The sequence below is a fragment of the Pseudorca crassidens genome, chromosome 20 (assembly GCF_039906515.1).
Source record: "Pseudorca crassidens isolate mPseCra1 chromosome 20, mPseCra1.hap1, whole genome shotgun sequence".
Lineage (NCBI taxonomy): Eukaryota > Metazoa > Chordata > Mammalia > Artiodactyla > Delphinidae > Pseudorca > Pseudorca crassidens.
The window spans coordinates 6,935,308-6,952,386 of NC_090315.1; the positions used below are offsets into that span (position 1 = coordinate 6,935,308).

The 17,079-nt window shown below is 42.6% G+C and overlaps 1 protein-coding gene across 2 annotated transcripts in view; it reads right to left on the bottom strand.

The window, feature by feature from the left end:
- Window positions 1-17,079, bottom strand: part of ZNF350 (zinc finger protein 350) — a 32,553-nt gene that overhangs the window by 10,752 nt on the left and 4,722 nt on the right. Inside the window, exons 2-6 of one of the 2 annotated variants that reach the window (XM_067719091.1) lie at window positions 13,723-14,027; window positions 13,455-13,643; window positions 11,930-12,056; window positions 10,026-10,118; window positions 3,024-4,857 (exon numbers count right to left, since the gene is read on the bottom strand). In XM_067719091.1, the coding sequence (XP_067575192.1) occupies window positions 3,497-4,857; window positions 10,026-10,118; window positions 11,930-12,056; window positions 13,455-13,469 (1,596 nt within the window). In that variant the 5' untranslated portion in view covers window positions 13,470-13,643; window positions 13,723-14,027 and the 3' untranslated portion in view covers window positions 3,024-3,496. Of the gene's footprint in view, window positions 4,858-10,025; window positions 10,119-11,929; window positions 12,057-13,454; window positions 13,644-13,722; window positions 14,028-17,079 lie in introns of those variants that run through there. The other variant, XM_067719090.1, reaches the window with a different exon arrangement.

The following is a 17,079-nucleotide window of genomic DNA, read 5'->3' on the forward strand; positions in this document are numbered from 1 at the left end:
GTAGAAAGTTGTTTTTAATAACAGAAAAAGGGCTTCCCTGGTGGCGCAGTGGTTGAGAGTCCGCCTGCCGATGCAGGGGACACGGGTTCGTGCCCCGGTCTGGGAAGATCACACATGCCGCGGAGCGGCTGGGCCAGTGAGCCATGGCCGCTGAGCCTGCGCGTCCAGAGCCTGTGCTCCGCAACGGGAGAGGCCACAACAGTGAGAGGCCCACGTACCGCAAAAAAGAAAAAAAAAAACAAAACAGAAAAAGATTCCCAGAAGCTGGTACAGTACAGGGCTGGCTAGTAACGAGAGAAAAGAGCGGCTGGGGCTAATCTAAGTTGTGATGGGGGGCGGCGGGGGCGGGGGGCACTTAGGAAAAGGCCACTAGCAGTGAGGCCATTCAAGGTCTCTAGTCGCTGGGAAAAGCACAACCTGTGGGTGGTGATGAGGACAGTAATCCAAGATTTAGGGCAAAGAACGTCAAAATTAGGTGTGCATAAGGCCATAGTTAAAAATGCAGTCCTGGATTCCAGCCTTATTAGGAGGTCGGGGACTTGGCTGGGAAATTTGCAATAAGTTTCTCAGAGAATCTGAGGCAGAAAGCCTGTCATATACAATCATTAGAAACAGTCCTGGAATGTTCTCTGGTTACCAATATTATGATGGGTGACTCCCCTCAGTACTTCAGTCTTGGCTCAAATTATATAGAGAAAAGCTTGGGGGGAGGGCCTCCCCCATTATTACCAATACATTACTATAAATTACCATTACTAGGCTCTATTTTTCTTCATAGGACTTATCACTTACTGACATATAATCCATTGACTCTCTCCCTCATATTATAAAGTCCTTAAAGGCTGTTCCCTTGCCTCTGTTGTTCATTGATGTATCTTCAGTGTGGAATACAGCATCTCACACAGTGTTGGTGCTTTAAAATACATCTGAAGGAGGGAACTACCCAATAATCCAGCGTTTCAGATTGAATTCTGAGCCGGCCACAACATGGCAAATTTCCATTTCCTTTCCTATTAACAAGACCCAACTATTTATAACTAGAATAGTTAGGATAACTACAGGATAGTTAGGAGATTAAGGAAAAGTACTCTGGCTAGTGAGAGGCCAAGAGCCCCACTCCCAGAAGAGGGAGAAAGAATAATGAAAACACATCTCAATTCAGCAGGTAACAGTGCAGCTGGAGTTTTTTTAATGGTGGCAGCTCTCAAGAGTGATAGTCCTGTGGACAAAGGTTCTTCTCCACAACATCCTTTAAGAATGTCACCTCCCGGGCTTCCCTGGTGGCGCAGTGGTTGAGAGTCCGCTTGCCGATGCAGGGGACGCGGGTTCTTGCCCGGTCCGGGAAGATCCCATATGGCGCGGAGCGGCTAGGCCCGTGAGCCATGGCCGCTGAGCCTGCGCGTCGGGAGCCTGTGCTCCGCAATGGGAGAGGCCACAACAGTGAAAGGCCCGCGTACCGCAAAAAAAAAAGAATGTCACCTCCCATCTCCTATTTTCTCCTCCATTCTTAGAGACTAAGATTCCTATCCTTTGTATTCTGAGGATCCTTTTTCCTTTTTTGCTTTGCCCAGTTTATATTGTTATTGGGTCTCTAATCACATACAATTTGGGGAAGACAGCTGTGTTCTTTAGGACTGCCTTCCAATGGCTCATTCCCTTCAGTGACAGAACACTCTGATTAGTCCACTAGCTCATTCATTCACTTTCCAAATCAATAGATAATTGGTTTTTATTTTTCTGTGCTGGGAAATATAAAATCATGTAAACCAGGGCTCTCCAGTATAACTTTCTAGGATGATGGAAATGATGACAGATTTCTCAGTATATACTTTTCGGCCACATAGTCAGCTACAAAGTTTTGCTCATTGTCTGTGCTGTCCAATGTGGTACCCACTAGTTACATTGTGACCACCTGAAATGTGGTTTAGTGCAACTGAGGAACAGACTGTTGTTAAAACTTTAACATTTAAATAGCAAAATCAAGGGATTTTTAATCTACTGGGGGGATAAGACTTGGGCATTAAAAAAATAACTTGTATCCTGAAGTGCTTAAAGTCCGTTAAGAGTACCCCTTGCCGTCCCTCAAAATAATATACAACTTAAACAAGAAATTATCATAACCCCTTGAACCAATACTCCATATCTGCTAAGGACTGAATGTTTATGCCTCCCAAAATTCATATTTGGAGGCCTAATCCAAAATATGACGGTATTCAAAGGGGAAATGTGGGGGGGTGGGAGGGATAAATCAGGAGCTTGGGATGAACATACACACACTACTATAAATAAGATAGATAACCAACAAGGACCTATTGTATAGCACAGGGAACTCTACTCAATATTCTGTGACAACTTATAGAAGAAAAGAATCTAAAAAAGAATGAATATATGTATATGTATAACTGAATCACTTTGCTGTACACCTGAAACTAACACAGCATTGTAAATCAACTATACTCCAATAAAATTAAAATATTAAAAACAAAACCCAAAATATGATGGTATTAAGAAGTGGGGCCTTTGAGAGGTGACTGGTTCAAGAGGGTGGAGCCCTCATGACTGGATTAGTGCCTTTATAAAAGACATCCCAGACAGCTCCTTTGCCCTTTCCCCTATGTGAGGATACAGTGGGATGACTGTCTTCTATGAACCAGGAACCCTCATTAGATACCGAATCTGCTGGCACCTTAATCTGGGACTTTGTAGCTTCCAGAACTGTGAGAAATAAATTTCTGTTTTTATAAGCTACCCAGGCTATGGTATTCTCTTATAGTAACCAGAAGGGACTAAGAAAATGTCTATTTCACCTTGTGTACCTATTTACATCCTCTTATTAGATTACCTGGTGTGTAAAGGTACCACTTAAAGATAATCCAGTTACCTCAAAGCTCTCTCCAGGAGACCATGGGCTTTTTTGGGTTTGGTCACCACTGTATCCTCAGCTCCTAGAACAGGACCCAGTAAAAAGGAAGTATTCGAAAAATACTCAGTAAATGAACAAAATGACTCAATCTGAGACTCAATCAAACTGGCTCAATCTATTTGCACAATGTAAATTTCTCAGAGTTTAAGATAGACATCCCAGTTTTCAATTAATGCTTCACCTTGGCCTTCCAGAAACTGAATTGATATATACACGCCCAGTATCCCACCAATCCAATATTAGCCCTGTTGTGTTTTTTTTTTCATAGCAACCTTCCACATACAAATTATATGTTTAAAAACTTCAACTATTTTCTCCACTTAGTTGAACTCAGCCTTCTTTCATTCATTCGACTGACACAACAGAGCAATTGATGTGTATGTATTTGGGTTAACATCAGATTATGTCTCTGTATCAATGCATGTATCTAATTGGATGGGTACATCATGCGTTCCCAGTCTCAGCATTTATACAATTTCTCTCAGTATATACTTTTTCAGCCACCATATAAGCTAAAATTTTTTGCTCAATAATTTATATCTTTTTCACATAGTATGTCTCTGAGTTTTTTTTCTACTGGTTTTCTGTGACATAAAATAAGATGTAATTGACCACTGAAGGCACGACTACATTCAATGCATTCATAAGGGTTCTCTCCTGTGCAAAACCTCTGTTATCTCCTGTGGGCGCACATCTGGCCACAGGTTGTCCCACTATGACTACATTCCTATTTGCTAGGAGTTCACTTATGTTTACTGATGTCTGAGGGGCCACTGAAGGCACCTGCATAGTCACTGAATTTACAGGGGTTTTCTCCTGCATAACATCACTAGTCTGTGAGGAGCTGTGACTCTCTGAGGGATGATTTTCCACCTTGGCTGAATCTCCACGTTTCTCTCTTGTGTGTATTATCTTATGTTTAACGAGGCAAGACATGTAGGCAAAAGCTTTCCCACACTCATTGCAGATATAGGGTCTCTCTCCTGTATGAGTTCTTTGATGAACAATGAGCTTTTGCTTTGTAGTGAAGGCTTTCCCACATTCACTGCATTCAAAGGGTTTCTCTCCTGTGTGAATTCTTTGATGTTTAATGAGACCCGACTTCTGGGAACAGGATTTTCCACATTCATTGCACACAAAAGGAGTCTTTCCTGTGTGAAATCTCTGATGTGCAATGAGGCAAGTCTTCTGGATGAAGCCTTTTCCACATTCATTGCATATGTAAGGTTTCTCGCCTGTGTGAATTCGCTGATGTACAATGAGATTTCCCTTCTGGATGAAGCCTTTCCCACAGTCACTGCATATATACGGTTTCTCTCCGGTATGGGTTTTCTGATGTATATTGAGCCGTGATTTCTTGAGGAAGGCTTTGCCACATTCAGTGCATTCATAAGGTTTCTCTCCTGTATGTGTTCTCTGATGTTCAGTGAGCATGAACTTTCTAGAGAATGCTTTCCCACACATGTTACATCGATGGGGCTTCTCTCCTGTATGAATTATCTGGTGATCGGTGAGCCAAGACTTTTTGATGAAAGCTTTCCCACATTCACCACATACATGAGGCTTCTCTATTTTTTGGGTTTTCTGATGCTTGCTGAATTGGGTCTTAGAGCTGATGGGTTTTTGGCTTTCGGGAGATTTAATTTCAGTATGAAATTGTTCATTGTCAGCATGGAGATAGGATTTCCCATCGCCAGTAAACTCAGCAGGGATCTTTATTTCATAGCTCCTGCTCTGGGGAAGTAAAGTTAAATCTGATTTCATACTTTTTCCATGTAAGTCAAACACATCATGATTTTGCCTGAACAGAAAATGAGTTCTGCTCTGATGAACAAAATATTCCAGTGGGTTCTGTTCATGCCATTGTTCTAGTCTCTTCTCCATGCTCTCATTTTGTAAGTGCTCCAGTAGGTGATCATCAACTTTCCAGATTTCTAGGAAAGAGAAGAACAATGAATTTCTTAAAAATACCTTGATGCAGGGCTTCCCTGGTGGTGCAGTGGTTAAGAATCCTCCTGCCAACGCAGGGGACACAGGTTCAATTCCTGGTCCGGGAAGATCCCATATGCCGCGGAGCAGCTAAGCCCATGCGCCACAACTACCAAGCCTGCGCTCTGGAACCTGCGAGCCACAACTACTGAGCCCATGGGCCACAACTGCTGAAGGCTGTGCACCTATAACCCATGCTCTGCAGCAAGAGAAGACACTGTAAATGAACAAAAACCACATATAAGAAGCCCTCACACTGCAATGAAGAGTAGCCCCCGCTAGCCGCAACTAGAGAAAGCCCACACACAGCAACAAAGACCCAACACAGCCAAAAATTAATTAATTAATTAAAAAAAAAACCCTTGATGCGAGGAGTCGTTTTAGTGATGTTCCTATTATATAAGTGTAAATAAAATTCCATGTTTAATGTTCCCTGCACATTGGAACAAACAATACAAACCAACCAAAAGGTAAACGTAGTTTGTGTAAAACACAGGGTTGGACAATTCAAAATGAATAAATATAGATTTGAATACTTTCTAAATACTAACCTTGCAAAACATGGAGAGACTGTAAAATACAAGCAATTTCTTGTGAGCAGGAGACCACAGGTTGCAGGGCCACCTCACCCAAACTGGGGAGGGATGGACTCATTCATTCCACAGATCCTTACTGATCACCTCTGTGTACCAGGAACGGTGCTAGTGTTGGGGATTCGCAAACGTACTCCTCGTGTTCACGGAGCCCATACTATAGGTGGGTAAAACCACTTTACAGGGCAGAGATAGACACAAGGAAAACAGCTGCAGGTTGGAAAACCTGGTGGGAAGGAGCAATGGAGAGGGAGAGAGGTGGAGGAAACCAGGGCTCATTTTGGAGGGAGACAGGCCTCCCCATGGATCCATTGTTGTGGTCTCCATGAGGGGAATGAAGAAAATGACACAGCACAGAACTCCAAGCACATCTAACTTACAATCTCCAAAACAGAACTGGTTTCCCAGGCTAGGTCTCCTCCACCTCCGGCACAGTCACTGCCAACTCCACTCTTCTCCTTCACCATGACAAAACTCCTCAGCATTTGTTTCTCTCGCTCACACACAATACCCAGCACAATGATCAATCCTGCCTGGCCTCCTTTAAGATACACCCAGAAAGGGACAGGCACCCACTCCTTCCACCCTCACGAAGCCAATCACTCTCTCTCACACCACAGCTGTAGCCTCCTCCCCCTGGCTTTCTTGTCCCTCCCCTGCCAGTGCCTGTCTATTTTCTACACATTAGCCAAACGGAACCTTTTAGCACCAATTATATCACATCAAGCCTCCTCTACTCAAAACTCCCTAATCTTTTCTCATCTCATTATGAATAAAATCAAGGTCTTGACATAGACAACAAACTATGGTTACCAAAGGGGAAAGGTGGGGGGAAGGGATAAACTAGGAATTTGGGAGTAACATATACACACTACGACATATAAAATAGATAAACAACAAGGACCTACTGTACAGCACAGGGAACGATAGTCAATATTTTGTAATAACCTATAAAGGAAAAGAATCTGAAAAAGAATATAGATAGATCGACAGATAGCTGAATTGCTTTGCTGTACACCTGAAACAAACATAACATTGTAAATCAACTATACTCCAATAAAAAATAAATTAATTTGTTAAAAAATCAAGGTCTTGATGTATCCTTGAAAGGCCCTTATGTGACCTGCTCCCCAGCCCCCAGCCTCTACCCCACTGACCCTATGTCTCCAGTCATGCTCTCTATGTTCCATCCAAACAGGCTTCCGAAAGTTCTTCAGACATGCTCTTGCTTCAAGCCTTTGAAATTTCCAGGTTTATTTTGGAACACTCCTCACCCAGGGAAACTACTGCTTGCATCCCTCATCGACCTGCTCAACTCACCTTAACAAACAAGATTTTAGGGAGGGATGGATTGGGAGTCTGGGATTAGCAGATGCAAACTATTACATATAGAATGGATAAACCACAAGGTCCTACCGTATAGCACAGGGAACTATATTCAATATCCTGTGATAGGGACTTCCCTGATGGCGCAGTGGTTAAGAATCCGCCTGCCAATGTAGGGGACACGGGTTCGAGCCCTGGTCCTGGAAGACCCCCACATGCCACAGACCAACTAAGCCTGTAAGCCACAACTACTGAGCCTGCGCTCTAGAGCCCGCGAGACACAACTACTGAAGCCTGCGCGCCTAGAGCCCGAGCTCCTCAACAAGAGAAGCCACTGCAATGAGAAGCCTGTGCACTGCAATGAAGAGTAGCCCCTGCTCGCTGCAATAGAGAAAGCCCGCGTACAGCAACCAAAACCCAACACAGCCAAAAATAAAATTAAAATTAAAAAATTAAATAAATTAATAAAAAAAGAAATTAATACAAATCAACCATACTTCAATTTTAAAAAAAAATCAAGACTTCTTATTCCTAAAGCACAGGGCCAAGTCCAAGCACTCATGATGTAGTCATGCTGCTTTACATCCCTGAAAGTAATTTTGACCCCAAAACCTTAACATCAACCTTCATCTGTTTTTTCCGCTCAGCCCATATTTATTTAAATGTCAACTCTCATTTGCCCTCTATAAGCAGCATATCCAGAATCCAACCAACACTCACCCCTCCACCCATGCTGCAGTCAACCATTCTCCCTGTCACCATGTTTTTTGCAATAGCCTGCTACAAGGCTTTCCTGCTTGCCCCCTGCCCACTATGGTCTGCTTTCTACACAGAAGCCAAAGGGATTTCTTGAAAAATGTAAATTATTTCATGTCATTCCAGTACTCAAGAACTCCTCGTGTTTTCTCATCTTATTAGGAATAAAATCTCGATTTCTTGAAATTGAGTACATGACCAACCTTATCCACCACCCCCCGCTCCTGCCTGTCCCCACTGCTACTGCCTCTTCGGCTTATTCCCATCACGTTCCTGAAAGCACACTCTGCTCTGTCCACATGGGCTCCTTAATGTCTCTTAAACTCATTCGTGGCGTGGCCTTTTAAGTTTGCTAGCCGCTGTACTTGGAAAACTCCTAACCCGGCAGCCTACTAACTTCCCGCATTTCTTGGCTCAGAGGCACCTTACCTGAGAGGTGTTCCCTGCCTAAAAGAGGAGCCCCAGCATCTACTCTTCCATAATGCTGACTAAAGTTTTATCACAGCACTTTTCACTCCCTAGGTATATTATTTGTTTATTGTTATCAATTCCTTACCTCCTTTCTCATAGACTAAAAACTCGTGATCATTTGTATACTTTTTTCCACTGTTCTTACCTTCCAGCATGCACTAGGCAATCAGAAAATACAGAGGAATGAAAAAAAGAAAAGAAAAAAGATTTTGAAAAATAGAGGAATGAATCAAAGAAGCAATTACATGTATGGAACACATTGGGGAGAATTTAGGAAAGAAGATGGAAATCTATCTCTTTCTGAGCAAGATGATATCATATCATGGAGATCATGGAAAGAAGAATTTTAACTGCCAGAAAATGTGGTTAGTGGAGACTAAATGTCATCAGGATCCAGTGGGAAGAAAAATGAAAATTTTAGGGAAATGAAGACAATAGTAATGTCAACAATCAACGAGAAGAAAGTTCAAAATCAGTAAATACACAAAGGAATTAATAATTCAAAGTAGGCAAGAGTTATGATTGTGTTGAGGTTGGAACTGAGAACACAGGATGTTAAAATAACATTTCTAGTTAAAAATTCATCATGGGGCTTCCCTGGTGGCGCAGTGGTTGAGAGTCCGCCTGCCGATGCAGGGGACGTGGGTTCGTGCCCCGGTCCGGGAGGATCCCACATGCCGTGGAGCGGCTGGGCCGCTGAGCCTGCGCGTCCGGAGCCTGTGCTCCGCAACGGGAGAGGCCACAACAGTGAGAGGCCCGCGTACCACACACACACAAAAAAAAATTCATCATGAGCAGCAGATCCCTTAACAGAAGAGAGCTCTGCTGGTGGGGAACATGTGAGGTAATGCCTGAATGGCCAGGATGGAGGATGCACAGGAATAAGGGAGAACCTAAACCTCTATGGTTTCCTGGGAGGGAAGATTATCTTAGGTCCTTGCAGCTACTGGAAACTCAGGAGAGCTGCCATTGAGATGAGTAAATTATATAGAAGCCAAGTCTGTGGTGGAGAACATGGGGGAGAGATCAATTTGGGAGTCTTCTCCAGGGAACCGAAGGAGTTTATTAGCTTGTTAGAATGAAGAAAACTTGGAAGGTTAGGAGATCATTGAGTAAAATGGAAAACAAAACCTTTGGAAAACCTCAGAGCGGGGACAAGGCACAGTGAAGACCAGTTTACTTTGGGGCTCGGCATCCAAGATGGGGTGGATGTGAGGAAGGAAATCAACATTACCAGTGGGGCAGAAAGGTGCAGTAACCAGAAGACATTGAGGAATTCAAAAGTTTTCTCTTTGGAGAGAGGCCTTGGAAGGTGGAATTTCATAGAAAAGGAGGTGGAAGTGTATGAAGAAGAAGGAAAAGATATGAGAATCCGGGGACTTCCCTGGTGGTGCATTGGTTAAGGATCTGCCTGCCAATGCAGGGAACACGGGTTCGAGCCCCAGTCCGAGAAGATCCCACATGCCACAGAGCAACTAAGACCGTGCACCACAACTACTGAGCCTGTGCTCTAGAGCCCGCGAACCACAACTACTGAGTCTGTGTGCCACAACTACTGAAGCCCACGTGCCTAGAGCCCGTGCTCCGCAACAAGAGAAGCTGAATGAGAAGCACATGCACTGCAACGAAGAGTAACCCCCACTCGCCGCAACTAGAGAAACCCTGCATGAAGCAACGAAGCATAGCTCCCACTTGCCGCAACTAGAGAAACCCTGCATGCAGCAACGAAGATCCAGTGCAGCCAAAAAATAAATAAGTTTATTTAAAAAAAAAGATATGAGAACCCTAGGAAAAAGAAAACTATGCAAACAAAAAACAAGATGGGGGTAAAATAAAGAAGAAACAAATCCCAGAAAAGATAGAATCTTCCCTAAGATGGGATACATTTTTCTCTAAACTCCTACAAAGAAAAAGAGGTCTGGCACCGGGATTTCCACGGCCTGTCACCTTGCTGGTCTCTCACTCACCTGAACGGGTTTGACAGTGGATTTCATCTTCCATCGTCCATGGTTCTCCTTGACCCAACTTGGACAGTACATTTGGTTTGCTGGCTTGAAAACCTATTCATGGAAAATGATACAAGATTTAGACGCAGTGAATGGCGCATGGGGTCGATGAAAACCACAGAATCCTACCTCTGAGGACAATACGGTTTTCACATTTTGAAGGAAAAACACACCCCTCTGTGAGTCTCCTCTCCTGTCAATCCTTCTACTTCACTTCTGACACCAGATATGTGGGTTTTCCACACATCAAGGAATTCTGCAACACCAACTGACACTGACGGGGTGTCCTCCGATTTAATTCAATTCTGACACGATCTACCTGGTGATAGGGTCAGATAATACAGGTTAGGGGTACACTCCCATAAGACTTCGGCTCCGCTCCTGCATTTCTGGCACCAACTGTAAATTCAGGCTGTTTCCTGGGCTTCTGATCAACCATGAATAGATCAGAAGTTCCCATGACTCCCTTTCTCAGGTTCGATTAATTCACTAGAGCAGCAGACAGAAATCAAGAAGACAGTTTACTTACTAGGTCACCAGTTTATTATAAAAGGATACACAGGGAGCTCAGCTCAGTGCTCTGTGATGACCTATATGTGGTGGGGAAGGGGGGGAGGTCCAAGAGGGAGGGGATATAGGTATACACAGTGCTGATTCACTTCATTGTACAGCAGAAACTAACACAACATTGTAAAGCAATTCTACTACAATAAAAAAATAAATAAAAATTAAAAACTTAAAAATAAATCAATAAAAAAATAAAAGGATACAACTCAGGAACAGCCAGATGGAAGAGAATACAGTACAAGGCATGTGGGAAAGGCCACAGAGCCTCCATGCTCTCTCTGGGGGCACCCCTCCCCTGGCACCGCCAAGTGGCCACCAATCTGAAAGCTCTCCGAGCCTGCCCCTGTGGGGTTTCATGGAGGCTTCACTATATAGCCATGACGGATTAAATCATGAGGCTTTGAAATATTTCCAGACATTGTCAAATGTCCCCTGGGAACCAAATTGGCCCCAGTTGAGAACCACTGACTTAACGGGGGAGAGAGCTGGAAAATGGTAAATGCACAGAGAAGATGGGTGTGACAAGAGACCCTCACAGCTGCTGCTGAATTTTTAATTATAAATGACTGATTGTTTAGTAGAAACTCTATATGTTGCAGCAGATATGGAAATTATTCATTGTTGTAGTTAAAATGGTACAAGCTGTGGTCACTGTGTTGATCATTTTTAAAGCATTGCTGTTTGCAGTATGCATATACAGGTATGCAGAGAAGAATCAAACTCCTCTGACCAAGGACTTATTAAACTATGTTCTAATTGTCAAAAAAACAAAAAAACATCGGGCTTTCGTGATTATGATTTAATCTCCAGCCATTTGTTCTCCCCAGAGGTGGGGTGGAGGCGGGACTGAAATTTGCAACCCTCTAAATCATGGGTGGTGAGCTCAGCGACCAGCCCGCAATCTTAGGTTATCGAGTGGCCTTCCCAAAATCACCTCATTAACATAAACTCACATGCCGTGGTAAGAGTCCCTTATATTAATAACAAAAGACACCCATTTCTCCTTTACCCTCTTATAACTTAGGAAATTCCATGGATTTTAGGAGCTCTGTGCCAGAATTGGGGATGAAGACCAAATATATATATTTCTTAATATAAATCACAGCATTATACACAGCTACAAAATAGAGGCGTTTCTCTCAAGAGAAAGGAGAATATACCCACTTCTCTTGGGCCAGAGACAGGACCGAGAATCTACTGCTTCAGAGAATCACAGACAATCCAAAGCTTTCAGAAGCTGAGAAAGGAAACCTCACTGACTGGGGACCCTCTCAGGGACCCAGGGGAGCCGTCCTCACCCACGGAGAGCAGGTTGCTATAGTTCTCCAGCATCACATCCCGATACAGGTCCTTCTGAGGAGGGGCCAGGAGCTGCCACTCCTCCCATGTGAAGTCCACTGCCACATCCTCAAATGTCAGGGTTTCCTGTAATAACAGTGGTGTTTAATGAACTGATCTCTTTTTGATGATATGGAAGAAATGTTAAAGTTTGTCTTCTCATTTCCACTTTATAGGCTAGATCTGTATATCTAGACACATGGAAGAAGCAAAAGCCTAATAAAATACTAGGATTCAATTAACTGTAATTGTGTAGTCAGTCATCCATCCATTTATCATTAGCCATTTCTTTTTTTTTTTTTTTTGGCCGCGTCGCGTGGCTTGCGGGATCTCATTTCCCCAACCAGGGATTGAACCTGTGCTCCCTACAGTAGAAGCACAGAGTCTTAACCACTGGACCACCAGTGAAGTCTCTCATAGACGTTTCTATAATATGTAGAAGTTAAATCATCTTGTTAACCTAGAAAACACCACATTCATACATATATATGTATGGGACAAACATATATGCCAGTGGAATCGGGATGACTGTGTCTTTAGAGCCAGTCAATCAGAATCTTCTGGGAAGCGACTCAAGAAGCCAGAATTATGAGAAACTAAATGTTTAATAAGCATGTTTAAAGTGTATGAAGAAGAAACTTATTTTTTGATATGTGTACTTTGTTATGATTTCAGCCTTTAAATATATTAAGTCAGTTGTGTAATGAACAAAAATAAATGCAATATATTGATTTTGCCAGGAAATAAACTGCCAGGAATTCCCTGGCAGTCCAGTAGTTAGGACTCCACACTTCCACTGCAGCGGGTACCAGTTCCAACCCTGGTCAGGGAACTAAGATCTGCAAGCCATGTGGTGTGGGGAAAAAAAAGAAACAAAAGAAAAGAAAACTGTAGATTAAGAATTCAGATTTGGGGACTTCCCTGGTGGCACAGTGGTTAAGAATCTGCCTGTCAATGCAGGGAACACAGGTTCGAGCCCTGGTCCGGGAAGATACCACATGCTGCGGAGCAGCTAAGCCTGTGTGCCACAACTACTGAGCCTGCACTCTAGAGCCCGCTAGCCACAACTACTGAGCCCGCGTGCCACAACTACTGCAGCCCGTGCACCTAGAGCCCGTGCTCCGCAACAGAGAAGCCACCGCAATGAGAAGCCCGCGTGCAGCAACGAAGACCCAACGCAGCCAAAAATAAATACATAAATAAATAAATCAATTAATTAAAAAGAAAGAATTCGGATTCGAACATGGAAATCAAGAGTCAGACATACTGCAAAGCCTGAGAAAACAGTCCCCATAGAACTGCTCTCCCTTCAGACACCGGCTGCAATTTCTGGGGTCCCCTGGATCACCCTCACTTCAGAAGCAGGCTACAAAGACACCCAGGGTCCCCAAGACACCCTTACATGCAATAATTACCTAGAATGACTCAGACAACTAACAAACCCATTCGGGAACAAAGGAAAGAATAAAACAAACCAAAAGTCACCTGGGCCTGGATCATTTTCTTCTGTTTTCTGAAAACAGCTGGCAGTAAGGAGGCTCTGTCGCTGTGTCTTCTGGATCTGCTCTAAATTCTGTCCTGTCTTCAATCAAGCATGTCCCCAGTAATGCTGATACCAAATCCTGTAACTTCTTCCTCCTTCTACTGATTCTTTTGCTCCTAGAGAGTCAGGACCTGTGGGTTGAGGAGAAAATTCAAGCTGAGGGTACATTTCCTCTGGGCCCAGATGCTAACGCTGCTCCTGGGCGCTCACCTTAGCCCAATGCCCACAGCACGGCCGAGTGTCCCATTTTTACCCCAGACGACTTTATTCCTCTGGCCAAAAAGGCTAAGATTCTGACTGTGGTGGGGGTATTCCTTTATTCCGTGAAATTGAAGTGGGGTGACTGTCAGAGGGAATGAGGGAAACGAGATCCATCCCCGCAGCAGCCCTCAGGAGCAGGAGACTCTCAGGCAGCTCAATTATACAAAAGGGAGCGTATGGGAGGAGAGGCGCTGGGCACTGCTTTCCTTTAAACCGTGTGCGCTCAGGAACCTCCTCAAGCGTTTTTATACACCCTGTGAGTACACACACTTCAGTTTGAAAACCAATGTACTGGGCAAACCAAAAGCATTCTCTTATTAAGCAATGATGATAACACCTTAGGCGGTTTAAGATACATTTTTTAAAAGTACACAATATTGTAAATAAATTGGAAACTGGTAAATAAAGTTGAGATGCTTAAGACCCCTGTCAGAGAAGAGTGTAAAAGTGCTAATCAACATAAACATTTGACAAAGAAAGCTTCCATGCTGTATGTAATTTCTAGTGTCATGGTGAAAACTGACAATTGTCTCAAAGTACATAATTTCCAACCTAATGGAAGGGGGAAACAGAATGAGAAGAAATTCATTCAAAACAAGGCAAAAAAAGAGAAGAAGGAATAGAGAACTAGTGGGGCAAATACAGTACACTTAGATGACTATTTTAAAACAAAACATACTAAGAATTATATTCAGTATAAATAGAACAAGGAATTTAGTTAATTACGCAAAACCCAAAAACATGCTACTCTAGGTGACATGTATGAAACTTAATGATATGGAAAGCTAGAGAATAAAAGGTTAGAAAAAGATAAACCATGGAAAGAGTAACCACAGACACTCTGGTGTATTCTCAGACAAAATGGACCAGAAAGCCCAAAAATTACTACAGAGAAAGAAAAATGCTTACTAGTAAGAGGTTCAATTCAGCACATTATAGAAATTTGCAATTTCTATGCACCTAATAATATTGCTTTGAAATATATACAGCAAAAATGGACCCCAAAAACCAAGAAGAAATAAATCCAGACTGGATCCAAAAAGCCAAGAAGAAATAAATCCAGACTAACGGTTGAAGACTTAACACGCTTATCCCATTAACTGACAGAACAAATAGGTCACCAACAAACAAAATTTATAAACAAAATCATTTTGAAGAATATAAAAAATATATGATAAGTAGGAATACTGACAGAAATTTTAACAGATTTAAATAAATGGAATGATGAACTATGAATACGATTCAGAAAACCAAGCATTTTAAAGACGTCATGTCAACCCACACACCTATGGTCAATTAATCTATGACAAAGGAGGCAAGAATATATAATGGAAAAAAGACAGTCTTTCAATAAGTGGTGCTGGGAAAACTAGATACTACATGTAGAAGAATGAAATTAGAACATTCTCTAACACCATACACAAAAATGAACTCAAAACGGATCAAAGACCTAAATGTAAGGCCGGACACTATAAAACTCTTAGAGGAAAATACAGGCAGCACACTCTGTCATAAATTGCAACAATATATTTTTTGATCCACCTCCTAGAGTAATGAAAATAAAAACAAAAATAAACAAATGGGACCTAGTAAGACTTAAAAGTGTCTGCACAGCAAAGGAAGCCATAATCAAAAAGAAAAGACAATCCACAGAATGGGAGAAAATATTTGCAAACCAAGTGACCAACAAGGGATTAATCTCCAAAATATACAAACAGCTCATGCAGCTCTATGTCAAAAAAAAAAAAAAAAACCCAAACAACATAATCAAAAAATGGGCAGGGGCTTCCCTGGTGGCACAGTGGTTGAGAGTCCGCCTGCCGATGCAGGGGACACGGGTTCGTGCCCTGGTACAGGAAGATCTCACATGCCACAGAGCGGCTAGGCCCGTGAGCCATGGCCGCTGACCCTGCGCGTCCGGAGCCTGTGCTCCACAACGGGAGAGGCCACAACAGTGAGAGGCCCGCGTACCGCAAAAAAAAAAAAAAAAAAAAAAAAAGGGCAGAATGGGACTTCCCTGGTGGTGCAGTGGTTAAGAATCCACCTGCCAGTTTAGGGGACACAGGTTTGATCCCTGGTCTGGGAAGATCCCACGTGCTGCGGAGCAACTAAGCCCGTGCACCAGAACTACTAAGCCTGCGCTCTAGAGCCCGTGAGCCACAACTATTGAGTCTGTGTGCCACAACTACTGACGCCCACGCACCTAGACCTGTGCTCCACAAGAAGAGAAGCCACCGCAATGAGAAGCCCATGCACCACAACAAAGAGTAGCCACTGCTCACTGCACCGCTCACTGCAACCAGAGAAAGCCTATGCGCAGCAATGAAGACCCAACGCGACCAAAAATAAATAAATAAATAAATTAGTTTTTAAAAAAAATCAATGTATTTTTAAAAAATGGGCAGAAGATCTAAATAGACATTTCTCCAAAGAAGACATACAGATGGCCAAAAAGCACATGAAAAGATGCACAACATCACTAGTTATCAGAGAAATGCAAATCAAAACTACTATGAGGTATCACCTCACACTGGTCAGAATGGCCATCATCAAAAATTCTACAAACAATAAAAGCTGGAGAGGGTGTGGTGAAAAGGGAACCCTCCTACACTGTTGGTGGTAATGTAAATTGGTACAACCACTATGGAGAACAACAGTATGTTCTCTTTTTAGATTTTTTTAAGAGAACAACCATGTGACCCAGCAATCCCACTCCTGGGCATATATCCAGAAAAAACCATAATACAAAAAGATACATGCACCCCAATGTTCATTGCAGCACTATTTACAATAGCCAAGATATGGAAGCAACCCAAATGTCCATTGACAGTGGCACGCATAAAGATGTGGAACATAGATACAATGGAATAGTACTAAGCCATGAAAAAGAAGGAAATAATGCCATTTGCAGCGACATGGATGGACTTAGAGATTATCATACTAAGTGAAGTAAGGCAGACAGAGAAAGACAAATACGATATTATATCACTCATGTGGAATCTAATTTTTAAAAAATGATACAAATGAACTTATTTACAAAACAGAAACACACTCACAGATTTTGAAAACAAATTTATGGTTACCAAAGGAGAAACGTACAGGGGAGGGATAAATTAGGAGCTTGGGATTAACATACACACACTACTATATATAAAATAGATAACCAACAAGGACCTACTGCATAGCACAAGGAACTCAACTCAGTATTCTGTGATAATCTATATGGGAAAAGAATCTGAAAAAGGATGAATATATGTATATGTATAACTGAATCACTTTGTTGTACCCCTGAAACTAATACAACAT